The sequence below is a fragment of the Megascapheus bottae genome, chromosome 6, assembly GCF_031878675.1.
Source record: "Megascapheus bottae isolate mThoBot1 chromosome 6, mThoBot2.hap1, whole genome shotgun sequence".
NCBI classification, from domain to species: Eukaryota; Metazoa; Chordata; class Mammalia; order Rodentia; family Geomyidae; genus Megascapheus; species Megascapheus bottae.
In genome coordinates this window covers 84168193-84182113 of record NC_143514.1, presented here as the reverse complement: position 1 = coordinate 84182113, position 13921 = coordinate 84168193, and the positions used below count along the sequence as shown (strand labels likewise).

Genomic DNA, 13921 nt, shown 5'->3' with positions numbered 1-13921 from the left:
CCTCCGGGACCACGCCAGGACGCGCAGGTGCCTGGCCAGGCTCTGGCCCTCAGCGGAACCAGACTGTGCAGAGGCGTTTGGCTCTCCTCAAGCCGCACCTCCCCACACCGTTTTGCACGGAGGGATCCTTGGAGATGTGACTGCCACCCTTTTCGGTTGCCACTATTCAAGGGAGGGGTTTGGAGGGGCCAGAGTGGGGACACAGGTCGGTGATGCTTGCGGCTGCTCCCCTCCCCACCCTCTCCCGTCTGTGCCAAGAACACCGCATGGGCTGGGAGTTTGGCCTAGGAGTAGAGTGCTTGCCTAGCATGCACGAAAACCAGGGTTCCATTCCTCAGCACCCCACGTACATAGGAAGTGGTGCAGAGGCTCAAGTGGTAGAGCTCTAGCCTTGAGAAAGCCCAAGGACAGTGCTCAGGCCCCGAGTTCAAGCCCAGGACTGGTTAAAAAAAGAAAAAAAAAAGAACACAGCATGCAGCCAGCACACAGCCATACTTGAACCAGGGGACCAGTACTAATCCTGTTGCTAGGCCTTGGAACCCAGAGCTTTTTCTACCAGTCTCCTTCCTGACCCCGTAAAGGGTCACACCTGTACCTGGTGAAACCTTCCTGCCCACTCTTGCTTCTTTTTTTCCCCGCCTTGGTTCTGCTCAGAGGACAGGGCCAGCAGTCTTCATGTTCTGTCTTCATACACTCCCCCTTCTCCATGCCCAAATAAACTTTCAAAAAAGAAACTGATGGGGCCAGGAGCATGGCTCACCTAGCATGCACAAAGTCCTAGGTTCGATTCCTTGGTACCACATACTCAGGGAAAAAAAAAAAGCCAGAAGTGGCACCGTGGCTCAAAGGGCAGAGCACTAGCCTTGAACAAAAAGTGTCCAATGACAGTGCCTGGGGCCCGAGTTCAAGCTCCAAGGTTGGCAGAAAAAAAAAAAAAAACAAACCTGAAACCCCTTCCTTATTGGCTGCTGTGTCCCCTTCCCAGGATGAGGGGTTTGAAAAGAATCCAGATGCAGACCTTCTGTTCAAGGAGATGGGGAAGTACAATGCAGTCGTCTTCACAAGGGCACTCACTGAGAGTCCCCAAGGCCCAGGCAGGGGGAGAGTTGCAGAGGCACACCTGGGCCGCGTGTAAAATCAGATATTGCCTTTATTGTGATGTGTCAATTCTCCCAGAAGGAACAAATGTGAATTGTCGAGCATGGATGGCCACACAGGCCACCAAGAACCGTCTATAGCACTTCCCAGCGCATCCTCAGCCAAATCTGTTTAGCCAAATGATTCCATCCAGGGATGGGTATCAGGGCCAAAAGTCATACAGAGTTCAGTGACTGTGGTGGGAGCTCTAGGAAGATTTGCTGCAGAAGGGGCAAAAAGCAGAAGAAGGGAAAGGCAACCCCTGCTGCCCAAAGAAAGAAGACCTGTGCATCTGCAGTACCCTCACAGCATGGAGGGCAGCTGGCCTACGCCTCTGACATATGCATAGCGCAATCTGGAAGGCCCCTGGGGGTTTCCCTGAAGAAGGGATGGGGGGCCCAAGACTGAATCCAGGCTTCCAGTCCTACTTAGCCCACTGAGTGTTTTCCTGCCTCTAGCAAGCAGAGATCTAGAGGGCTAACAACATCACCAGGATGACGGTTGTGGCTGTGGCAAAACTGGAGCGTGGCCACCATTAGGAAAGGGTGACTGAAAGGCAGCATCCACACTGTGGCAGAGTCCGCAGGAGCCCCAGTCACTCTGGAAGATGAACATGGCCCCTGCAAGAGCCGAGTGTAGGCCACAACGCTGCCAATCCAGGCCGGGTTCCAGGAACAAGCGGGACCAGCCGCTGGGAGGGAGCGAAGAGGGCCTCGTTGAGGATAGGCAGATGTCCTTTGAGGCAGGCAGAGCTGCTGGCCCAGCCAGGAGCCAGGAGCCCTTTATTTGCAGTACTCCTTTCTGAACTCTAAAATCCAAGGATAGGGCTGGCATAAACCCTCTGCCCCTTAGCTCCAGCAGGAAACCAGGGCAGATCTTCAGCAGGTGGTTCCCCAGCAGAGGTCCCAGGACTGGGTAGAGTTAGGAGGGCCAACTCTGGGACAGGCTGAGGGGCGTGGTGGGGACTCCTTCGCAGCACTCACCTTTGTCCAGGTCGATATTCTTGGTAGACTGGGGACTGTGGGCCAGCTCCGCCCTCTCCTTCAAGATGTTGTTCTTGTAATCTAGCGACAGGGAAGAGGATAAGATCCTGCTCAGAGGAGGGCAGGGTCTGGAGCAGGGCACGGGGATCGGTGTCTTGGTGTCCCCTCCACCCCTACCTAGCTGGATGTCCTCAGTCGTCCTGTGAGGAGGCTGCTCCACTGTGGCCATGGAAAACTCTGCCACGTTCACGTCCTTCCTGGGAGGGGCAGGTGGCAGTTTAGAGGGGTGTGGGGAGGGCAGGGCAGCAGGGTAATTAGGAGACACTCACCCCTCTGCCTTTCCCGAGCGCTGGTCCGAGTGTCGGCAGCCTGCGCAGGGAGACCGGTCTTAGGGGAGGTCTCGGGGGCGGGTCCCCGGGTGGGGGTGGGGTGGGTCCCGCCCCGCCCGCTGGCCCCGCCCCCCCGCCGCCCTTGCCGGCTGCCCGGCCTCACCGTCGCCGCGGCGGCGCTGGCGCGCGGCCAGGACCACGGTGATGAGCAGGAGGATGAAGAGCAGCAGCGTGGCCAGCACGTAGCCCAGCTGCTGAAAGAAGTGGGCTCGGCTCTCCGGGACGATGACGTTGATGACGCTGCGGCCCCGGGCCAGGGTGGGATCTGCGGGAAGCGGGCGGGCGTCGGGGCGCGGACGAGGGGAGGAGGAGGAGGGGAGGAGGAGGAGGAGCGAGTCCAGGCCGCGGGCGGGGACGGGGGTCCAGCGGGGTGGGGCTGTTTGGGCGGGGCAGCGGGGTGGGCGGGGCGGGGTCGCGGGTGGGGCGGAGCCGGCGGGGCGGGGCGGGGCGAGGCCGGCGGGGCCTGCGGGGCGGGGCTGTGACGGGGGCGGGGCCTGAGGGGCGGGGCCTGAGGGGCGGGGCCTGAGGGACGGGGCGGGGCCGAGCGGCGCACCTGGGCCCGGGCCGCTGTCGCTGTGGCCGGAGCCGTTGCCCGGCGAGGCCCGCGGCGGCGGGGCGGCCGGCTCGCTGACCCGCAGGTGGAAGACCCGGCGCTCGTGCAGGCCGCAGTAGTGGTGGTGCAGGTGGCAGGAGTAGGTGCCCTCGTCGGCCGGCTCCAGGCGGGCGATGCGCAGGGAGAAGTCTCCGCGCGCGAAGGCGTCGGGGCGCACGGCCGCGCGGTCCCGCAGGAAGGGCGGCCCGTAGGCGCGGCGCTCGCCGGACGCGTACAGGTCCAGCAGGCGGTCGGCGCGGTCGTGCGGCACCCCGGGCGGCTGCCGGTCCCAGTGCACCACCTGCTGCGCCTCCTCCAGGTGCCGGTCGGTCCACACGTGCGCCCGGTTCACACAGGTCAGCAGGGCGGGCGCGCCGCGGGCGGCGGCCAGCACCTCCTTCTCCCCGTCCCAGTAGGCGCGGGCCTCCCGGGCTGCGGGCGGGGGGCGGTGGCGGTCAGCGTGGGCGGGGGGGTGGGGAGGGGAGGCAGGGGGAGGGCGGTCAGTGTGTGGGGGGGGAGGCAGGGAGGAGGGCGGTCAGTGTGGCAGGGGGGTGGGGAGGGGGGAGGCAGGGAGGAGGGCGGTCAGCGTGTGTGGGGGGAGGCAGGGGGAGGAGGGCGGTCAGTGTGGGGGGGAGGCAGGGAGGAGGGCGGTCAGCGTGTGTGGGGGGAGGCAGGGGGAGGAGGGCGGTCAGTGTGGGGGGGAGGCAGGGAGGAGGGCGGTCAGCGTGTGTGGGGGGAGGCAGGGGGAGGAGGGCGGTCAGTGTGGGCAGGGGGTGGGGAGGGGGGAGGGGGGTCAGCGTGTGTGGGGGGAGGCAGGGAGGAGGGCGGTCAGCGTGTGTGGGGGGGAGGCAGGGAGGAGGGCAGTCAGTGTGTGGGGGGGAGGCAGGGAGGAGGGCAGTCAGTGTGTGGGGGGGAGGCAGGGAGGAGGGCGGTCAGTGTGGCAGGGGGGTGGGGAGGGGGGAGGCAGGGAGGAGGGCGGTCAGTGTGTGTGGGGGGGAGGCAGGAGGAGGGTGGTCAGCGTGGGGGAGGCTCCAGGCACACTCACGGTCATCGGTGACCTCTAGGCGGATGGCCAGGCTCTCGTACAGGTGGCAGTAGTGGTGGTGCAGATTGCAGGTGTACAGCCCAGCGTCGCTGTCCTCCACCGCTGTGGCCCCAGGGACAGAAGCTGAGCATGAGCTCGGCTTGCTCACAGACCTGGCTCCCTCTCCATCCACACCCGGCCCCCAGTCCCCCTCCATCCACACCCGGCCCCCAGTCCCCCTCCATCCACACCCAGCTCCTGGCCCCCTCCATCCACACCTGGTCTTCAGCCCCCCCTTCTTCCACACCCGGCCCCCGGGCCCCTCCTTCCACACCGGGCCCCTGGCCCCCAGCACCCCCTCTGTCCACACCTGGCCCCTCAGCTCCCCTCTGTCCACACCGGCCCCGCCCGTCCCCCGTACCACACCACCGCCCCAGCTTGCACCCTGGACCCCATACTGCGGATGAGCAAGGAGAAGTTGCCGTCATGAAAGGCGGAGGGGGACAACAGGAGGCGGCCATCGTCGCCTGGCTGGTACACGCGCTGCTCCCCCGCGGAGTACATGTCCACCAGGCGGCGTCCGGGGGCGCCGGGGGCCCCGCCGAGGTCCCAGTGGACCACGCGCTGGCGGTCATGCAGCCGGTCCTGCGTCCACACCATGCGTGGGCTCTGGCAGCGCAGCACCGCCTGGTCGCCTGCAGCCCAGCTCACCTCGGACTCAGATACCACGGAGCTGCCGCCGCCGCTGCCTGCTGTGGAGGGCCCCACGGGCCCTGGTAGGGAAGGGGAGGTTGGTGGGGTGGGCCGGCAAGAGGAAAGAGGAGCTTAGGGAGGAGCTGGGGAGGCAGGCGGGGCAGGGGGGTGGGGGGGCAGGTGGTACCTACCTGAGGACAGGAGGGCCACTGAGCCTGAAAGCAGAGGGCAAGGCGGAGAGGGGCCTTTACATCCAGGCCAACCCCCCAGGAGGCCACTTGGCTCTCTACAGCCCTGGCTCACTTCTGAACGGTGAGTGGGAACACGCCCGACAGGGCTGGGGGTCCCCACGTGAGTCACGCAGCCTTGTCATATTCAGTACCTGCATTTCTCCGGCCTTCTTTGCTCTAGGGAGAGCCCTGTCCTGGTCAGGTGGAGAGCCAGACTCCCCGGGGCCCCTGCTCCGTGGCCACGTCCACCCAGGCTGAGGAGGGCACTGGTCCTGTGGCCTGCACTGCCTGTGCATTTGTGGGGCCACTCAACCCAAGCCCTGTGGCTCCCTTAGCCCCTCACAACCAGAACTCCGTGTGGAGATGTCGGCTTTCCTCCTGGGCAGGCCCCCCAAGCCGGGCAGACCTGGGGAGGAAGCCCCCCGAGCCACACCAGGCCCACGCTCTGCTGAAAAGTGGCTGAGTGCCCAGAGCTTCCGGAGGAATGTGTCGGGGCAGCAGGCCAGCTAAGACCGGCCTGTGGACCTGGAAGGAGCCCCAGCTCTCAGGCCATGTTGGACTCCCTCCTATCCGGCACGTACCCTGTGCTGTGTATGGGGTGCAGCCCTGAGCAGCTGGCCCAGCAGGCAGAGAGGGAGAGGCCTTGGGAGGCACCTGGCACCTCCAGTTCCTCTGGTCCCCAGCTCAGACCCGAGTTTGCTCAGCTCCATGGCTGCCTCTCCCCCCCACGTCCAGCACTCACTCTGCAGAAGCAGGAGTTTCCACAGCAGGAAGCCCGAATGCTCCATGCCGGCTGCCCAGCACCTGGCTCGGCTTCCCCCGGCTGCTTTGTCTCACTCCAGCTCCAACTCTCCAGAAAAACAGCCGACCCTCCTCCCCTTCCCAGTACCCGCTGACATCACGAGCCCTGAGCCCAGGGAGGCTGGACCGCCCACTCCACTGCGCCAGCCCCGTGGCTTCCCACCCTTGGCTGGCCTGATGTGAGGGAGCTGCTCTTCAGCCACTCCACCCAGGGAAGGGGGGGTGTCTGTCCCGGGGAGGGACAGTAGATGACATGGCCCGGGAGGCAAGGGGCGGGGGCCTCGGGCACCAGGACTAGCTAGTGGCAACTCCTCTCAGGCCCACCGAAGGACGAAGCCTGACCTGGGTTTCTGAGGTGGAAGTGAGACTTCCACTAAAAGGACCCCCCCAGGGGGCCATGCCTGCCTCTGAAGGGCACAGGACGCCACCATTTTCCTCCTGCATCCTCCCCATAGGCTGGGCCATTCTTCCCACTCTGGGCTCTTATCTGAGGGAGATCTTAGCACCCCTTCCTGGAGCTGTGGAGGAACGCACAAGGCTCCCCTGAACAAGCATACTCAGCCAGGGAGGTGGCGGTAGAGGCCTTGGGAACTAAGTGTGGAGGGGTTGGGGGGAGGTAGCACTTGCAGACCACTAGGGCTGCTCACCAGCAGGGCAGAGCTTAGGAGACCCTGAAACCTGACCTGGGTTACTGGGATCTGAGACTCCACACACACACACATACACCTGGGGGAAGGGGGGAGGGGACCCCCATCCCTCCCCACACACACAGAAAGCACAAATTTGAAGCTCTGGGAAAATGTACAAAGTCACATAAACAAATGTGAAATTACAGAGCAGGGACTGTGTACCAGTCGTCCCTGCTAGTTAGGCAAACCTCAGGACAAGAAAGAAAAGGCAAAGTCTAAACAACCACCCAGGCCCTCGGTACAGTCCTTGCCCATCTGGATGGACAGATCATTACAGGCTCCATCCCTGGGGTCCTCACCCTGGATCCCTGCCCGACAGGCCAGAGCAGAGCCCAGCCTACTTACTAGGCAGCTCCCGGTCTGATCACCAGCAGCAGGGGGGGGGGGCGGCAGGAGAGGGGACAATGCCAGAGCACAGGAAGCCCCCCAGATCCTAACAAACCTATGACTTTTTCAGGATTCTGGTGGAGCTGGAACTTGGGTGCCTGCCCCCTGCCCCCCAATTCCTGCCTGGGCCTTTCATTCTGGAAAAACAATCCCGACCCAGCAGTCCTAAACCGCCTCTCCTGGCCTCCACACTTGTTTTTCTAACTGGTTTCCATTAGCATGGGGCCGCCCTCAAGACAATGTCTCCACCCCATCCTGTGTCACCCTCAGCCCTGAACTCCAGGGCTATTGAGGCTATCCTGTCTCCTCACTGAGGAAGAAGACCTAGGGAGTGATGAAGGAGGCAGAGATGGCCCAGCACCTGGCTCTCCAGGCTGAGAAAGGACCTTGCTTTGGGTATAGGACTGAGAGAGAAGTAGGGTTATCTACTAGTCCTGAGCTAGCTGGAGTCTGAGGCCCCTGGTCCACACCTCTGATCGGGACCCAGCCACACTAAGCCCTCCCAGGCTCTCTGCTGCACACTAAGTGGCTCAGAGGCCATCCTCCTATAGGTTCCCAGCCTTCGCCCAGCTTGCTGGGGTCCAGGGGGCTCTCCATTGCAGGCTCCAGCAGTCTTATTGCAAGACACAGGCCAGAAGCTAATGTCTGGGAGATGCTTAACCCCTGAGAGAGCCATACGGGGCCAGCTCGCCCCTGCCATCCTGTCTTCTCTGTATCAGGCCAGCAAAGCCCCACTGCCTGACCCATCCTTAGCAGGAGGCAGCCCAGGTGAGAGCAGAGGCCTGGAGGCAGAGTGGGCTGCCAGCCAGGACACTTGCCCCACCCGAGCCAAGGACCAGAGCCCCTTCTGATCCTTCCCAGCCTAGGCTGCAGGGCCTCTTCTCCCTTGGCTGCTTGCTCCTTAGTGGACAAAAGCCCTGCTTCTCAGCTCCACCTGACATATTTGCTCTTCCATGAAGAAGACAGGCCAGGACAGACCCACAGACCTATACTGCTCTGGCCAAGCCTTGGTCAGCCCAGAGTCCTGGACCCATCTCCTCTTCTCCAGGGGTATATCGGGACAAGGGGTCAGCCAGCCCACTGGGCTCAAAAATCCAGGGGTTGGCTCTGATTCCTGGTGACTCCGGACATTCCAGGCAGTTCGGCTCACTGGGAAGAAAAACCACAGGGCCAGACACGGGCTCTTCCCCGCCCACCCCCACCCTCGACTTTCCTGCTGTGGTCACATAAGAAATACAATCAGAACAGCCTTCTGGGTGCTGCTTGTCAGAAGCCCTGTGCTGCTCAGGCACTGTAGGCCTAGTCTCGCCCTGCACACTGGGGTGCAGAGCTGAATAGGACCCCCCACCCCGACCCTGGGGGCCCTGGAGCCCTGAATCCTCCTGCCTGGGCCTCGAGTGCTGGGAGTACAGGTGTGTACCGCTCAGCAGGCGGGCCTTACACTTCCTGGTCCCAAGTGACCCTCCTACCTCAGCTGGGACGGCCTTGGATTGCAGTCCAAGTTACCTGGGCAAAGATGGTAGAGACCCCTACCTGAAAAACAGAAGAAAAAGGGCTCAAGTAGTAGAGTGATGGCTTAGCTGTCCTTAATCTCTAGCACCACACAAATCCATTCATAGATGCATATAGACATACATACACATCCAACAAAAAGCCAGGCGCCGGTGGCTCACACCGGTAATGCAGAAGGCTGAGGTCTGAGGATCGCAGTTTGGAGCCAGCTTGCATAGAAAAACAGAAAAGTCCCTGGAAGAATTTTTTTGGGGGGGGTTCATTGTGAGGGCTTGAAATCTGGTCCTGAGCTCTTCAGCTCAAGGCTAGTGCTCTACCACTTAAGCCACAGTGCCACTTCCGGTTTTCTGGTGGTTAATTGGAGATAAGAGTCTCATGGACGTTAGTGCCCAGGTTGGCTTTGAACACAATCCTCGATCCTCAGATCTCAGCCTCCTGAGTAGCTAGGATGACAGGCGTGAGCCACCGTACCCATCCCCAGCTCCTGAGAGACTTCTGCCTCCAATTAACCACTTAAAAACTCAAAGTGCCACTGTGGCTTAAGGGGTGGAACACTAGACTTGAGGCTCAATACCCAGGATCCTAGACTCAAGCCCCTTCACCTACCAAAACCAAAATCAAAACCCTTCATGAAAATGGCAGAAAAGGAGGGCGCGAGGCTGGGAGAGGGTTCACTCTGCCACCCCACACTCAGGCGGCTGAGGTAGGAGGATACAGCGCCCACAGCCGGCCTGGGCTACTGAGATCCTGTGGCGGGGGGAAGATGCGAGAAGCCTTCTGAAGCCGCCTGTGTACGCTGTCATGGCCTCGGGTATGGAGAGTGTGGTGACCCACACTCAGGCTTCGTCTCTGGTTCTGAGTCTCCTCATGAGTTGATCAGAAGAGTGATCAGGGAAGCCAGCCCTTGAGCATGTTCCAATATCCACCCAAGTCATGGCTTTTTCTTTTTCTCTTTTGTCAGTTGTAGGGCTTGAACTCAGGGTCTAGGCACTGTCCTTGAGCCTCTTTGTGCCCTAGGCTAGCACTCTGCCACTTGAGTCACAGTACCACTTGTGGTTTTTGAATGGTTATTTGGGTATAAGAGTCTCACAGGAACTTTTCTGTGCAGGCTGGCTTTGAACCACGATCCTCAGATCTCAGCCTCCTGGTAGCTAGGATGACAGACATGAGAACTATATCACACACACCCTTCTTTCTGGATGTTGCTCATTGCATAACAGGTTAAGCTGAGATTTTCACCTTTGTTAGGATGAGAGATTTCTGCTCCCGTGGCATTATCTTAGTGGCACGGATTAGAAATGGATTCTTCTTACCAGGCGTTGGCGGCTCACGCCTACAATCTTAACGACTGAGGAGGCTAAGATCTGAGGAATGTGGTTCAGAGCCAGCATGGGCACTAAAGTCCATGAGGCTCTTATCTGCAATTAACCACCAGCAAACTGGAAGTGGCCCTGAGCTGAAGTGCTCAGGGACAGGGCCCAGGCCCAGAGTCCTAGCCCCATGACCGACAACAAAAAAAAGAAAGAAAGAAGAAAGAAAGGGGCTTTTCTTGAGACACACAAAGACTGTACAGGTGAGTCCTCCCCCACAGAAAGGGCCTCCTTCTGGAGGAAGAGAGTCCTCTCCATAGTCCCATTCACAGATAGTCCCAAAGGGCCCAGTCAGAGCCCAGGTGTGCTCACAACAGAAGCAGGTGGCCTGCATGTGCACACACAACACACACACACACACACACACACACACACACACACACACACACACACATTCAGCTCAGGCACACAGGCGCAGGCCGGCCTCTCAGAACAGGCAGGCATGTTAAACCAGTTCATACCAGATGCAGGAGCTGAGATTGTAAGTGAGCTCCACCGATCTTGATAGATCAGTCTTCCACCCTGTAACCCCCAGCCTGAGTTCTAGGAGGTAAACCTGGGACCGTCGGGGCCTTTGGGAAGCAACAGTTGTCAGCAACAGCTGTGGCCAGGTCACACTCTCTAGAAGGAGCTTCTGGGAATACCAGTCCTCTCACAAGTGAAGACCAGACAGCGAAACAAAGGAAGTCACAGAGGAGTTACCGAGACCAAAGGGGAGCTGGACAGGCTTGCATTTTTCATTATGCTTTCTGAGTTCAATAATATATCTTGCTGTGGATGTATTCATATGTGCATATACTTTTTTTTTGCCAGTCCTGCGACTTGAACTCAGGGCCTGAGCACTGTCCTTGGGCTTTTTCAAGGCTAGCGCTCTACCACTTGAGCCACAGCATCACTTCCACTTTTTCTGCGTATGTGGCACCAAGGAGGAATCAAACCCAAGTCTTTATGCATGCTAGGCAAGCACTCTAAGGCTAGGCCACACTCCTGACCCTGGTTCTTTTTTGTTCTTGGTGGTGGTGGTCGTGGGGCTTGAACTCTGGGCCTGAGCTCTTCAGCTCAAGGCTACCAGCCTATACCTGGAGCCACAGTGCCACTTCCAGTTTTCTAGTGGTTAATTGGAGATATGAATCTCAAGGTCTTCAGTGCCCAGGCTGGCTTTGGACCGCAATCCTCAGATCTCAGCCTCTCGAGTAATTAGGATGATGGGCGTGAGTCACCGCACCCAGAACTAGCTTTTTTTTTTTTTTTTTTTGCCAGTCCTGGGCTTGGGCTCAGGGCCTGAGCACTGTTCTTGGACTTTCTCAAGGCTAGAGCTCTACCACGTGAGCCTCAGCACCACTTCCGGCTTTTTGCTATGTATGTGGTACCGAGGAATCGAACCCGGGTCTTCGTGCATGCTAGGCAAGCACTCTACCACTAGGCCAAACTCTGGGCCCTTCTTTTATTTTTTTAAATTGTAATTAATAGAAGGGTTACATTATAATCGCCAGATAGAAGGTGCATTACTTAACATTGTTACCCCTTCTCATGTTTTTGTCCCCATTTCCCTCCCCCACCTTCTCTGGCTCTTTTTTTAAAGAGACAAGTTTTTCTGCCCAGGCTGCCTGGAGTTGGAATCCTCAGATTTCAGTCTGTGAGTAGTTTGTGTTATAGATGAGAGCCGCTGGCACCCAGTCCCCTCCACCCTGGAGGTTTCAGCCAAGACTCCCTGTGCTGGGGGCTGCTTGATTCCACCAGTCTAAGGGGTTGATGTGTCTTACAAGCACCTCAGCCTCGGTGCAGGGACATTTCCCTACCTCTATCCAACTCAGTTCCTCCACCTGGGGGAGGAGCAGCAGACAAAGGGTCCAGCTAGCTGGCCAAGGCCCCTCTTCAAACCCAGAAACTGACATGGGCACAGACTCAGAGGGACAGTCTGTCCGCCCCAGGCCATGCTTGCTAAGGTCCATTGCACTGGCATGCAGGTCCGCTATAGGGGCGATCTCATGGAGAAGCCGTTATGAAGGTTGCTGGCTCCTGGCCCAGCATGTGCCCAGGGCCACTCTCACCAGCCGTGGTCAGAGCCCAACCCTTGACCACTCCTGGCAGAGGTCAGAGTAAAGGAGAGCAGAGTGGACCACATCACACAGGCAGTTTCGCAGGCCTCTGCTCAGAGCCAAGAAGGGCTATGCATCCCACCAGGCTGGCAGGCAGGGAGGAGGCTGTGTGGGGAAGAGTGGAGTGCCCCTCGTGTCAGGGAGGAGCTGCAGGGATAAAAGTAACACCCAGCGGAAGAGCCCTTGCCTGGCAAGTGCAAGGCCCTGAGTTCGGTCCTCAGCTTTGGGGGGAAAAGAAAAGATTGTCTGCTGAGGTCCTGGCTGGGCACCCAGGCTGCCTAGCCTGATAGGACGGGGTGGTCAAGCATCAGGCCAGAACACAGAGGGGCTCTCACCAGGGTGCGGATTCCCTGAGCTCTGGGCTCAGCAGCAGCCAAGCACCGGTGGCTCACACCTGTACTCTTAGCTAGTTAGGAGGCTGAGACTTGAGGACTGGAGTCAAAGCCAGCTTGGGTAGGAAAAGCCATGAGACTTTTATCCCCAATTAACCACCAGAAAACCACAAGTGGTGATGTGCTTAAAGTGGTAGAGTTCTCGACTAGTGTGCAGAAAGCCTGGGTTCAATTCTTTGGTACTACATCTACAGGAAAAGCCATGTGGTAGTGACTCAAGTGCTGGAGCCTTGAGAAAACTCAAGGACAGCGCCCAGGCCATGAGTTCAAGCCCCAGGACTGCCCCTCCCCCCAAAAAAGAAAAAAGAAATCTGTCCCCGACCTCCACCCCAATTGTGGTAGGCAAACCTTGTCTCCACTAGCTAAGAACCACTGTTCTGGCCAGAAACTACTCAGCAGATAGGGATCCAGAAGAGCTTCCCCCGGCCAAAGTGAGGAAAAATCACTGAAGGAAGGCCCACCTCTCAACAAATCAGAACACCTGGCAAATAAGCAGGATACAGTGTCTTTTTTTTTCCATATTTTTTTTTTGTAATTAGTAAAAGGGTTACATGATATTTGCCAGATAGAAGGTGCATTAATTCACATACATTGATACCCTTTCACATGTCTTGGTACCCATTTCCCTCCCCCCCAAGGATATAGTGTCTTACATACACCTGTGCCCCCAGCCACTCTCGGGCCTGCAGCAGAGAACCAAAGTCCAACACCAACCCCAGGGGAAAATAAGGAAATACAACTTGAAAGCTAAAACAAGAAAATGGGGAGGAGGGCGTTAAGGTAGCAGGACTCATAGATGAGGAAGTGGAAGGCTGAGGGACCACTCCAGCCTGGCACCATCTTGACAGGGAAAGTGGATGGGTCCACACAGGCCTCTAGCTAGCCTCTGGAGGCGTGGGCTTTGGTTGGCCCCCTTTCTCCTCCCCCACAGGAAGTGTGGGGTAAGCCACAGGGCAGCTCCTGTGGCCAGCCTGGAAGGAAATACCAGGAACAGCTGTTCAGTAGCCAGAGGTGCCAGGCAAAGTAGCTCTCAGCAGAGAGGCTACTGGGAGGGCCCTCAGGCTTGGCTGGGAGGGCATGCTCTGCCTGGCCCAGGGGAGGTTCTACTGCTGAGGACCTGTCCTGCTTGCTGTGGAGGAAACCTGGACCTGGGAAGGATGCCAAAGCCGGGGCATGTGTACCAGCTTCCTGCCAGTTATTCAGGTCCTCAGCAACTAAAGACCAGTGGCTGCCAGAGCCCAGCTATTGCCCTCTTCTGGCCACAACACAGCATAGCCACAGCAGCAGATTCCAAAGCCTCTGCACACAGGCCTGGGCCCCACAGTTTAGAAGCCTAGTCACTAAGTCGAGATGGACTCAACTGATGGATGGAGCATCAGTGGAATGTGCTAAGAAACTTCTAGAACTTAGAGATCACCCAAACTGCAGAAAGGCCCAAGTCCAACAAGTTTCTTTCTTTCCTTCTTTTTGTGCTGGTTGTGGGGCTGGAACTCAGGGTCTGAGTGCTCTGTCACTGTCTCAAGCTTTTTTATTTGGCGGGGGCTGGTTAACTAGAGATAGGTCTCATAGGCCTTTCTGCCTGGGAGAGCTCTGAATCATGATCCCCAGATTTCAGCCTCCTGA

General features: G+C 58.7%; 1 protein-coding gene across 1 annotated transcript; it reads right to left on the bottom strand.

Moving 5' to 3' along the window:
- Positions 1–1133: 1133 nt before the first annotated feature.
- Mxra8 (matrix remodeling associated 8) lies at positions 1134–5980 on the bottom strand. Its single transcript, XM_090336034.1, has 10 exons — positions 5791–5980; positions 5010–5033; positions 4584–4898; positions 4147–4248; positions 3063–3533; positions 2613–2774; positions 2450–2489; positions 2298–2377; positions 2121–2201; positions 1134–1945 (listed from the first exon to the last, which is right to left on the bottom strand). The coding sequence occupies exons 1-10, from the start codon at positions 5834–5836 to the stop codon at positions 1920–1922; spliced, it is 1347 nt and encodes a 448-aa protein (XP_090192160.1). The 5' UTR covers positions 5837–5980; the 3' UTR covers positions 1134–1919.
- Positions 5981–13921: the final 7941 nt, after the last annotated feature.

Coding starts and splice junctions, on each gene's coding strand:
- Mxra8 (XM_090336034.1), bottom strand. CDS start 5,836: ATGGAGCATTCGGGCTTCCTGCTGTGGAAACTCCTGCTTCTGCAGA. Junction 3,534..4,146: donor CCTAGAGGTCACCGATGACC/GTGAGTGTGCCT, acceptor CCCCGCCCGCAG/CCCGGGAGGCCCGCGCCTAC. Junction 2,202..2,297: donor GACTGAGGACATCCAGCTAG/GTAGGGGTGGAG, acceptor CCCTGTCGCTAG/ATTACAAGAACAACATCTTG.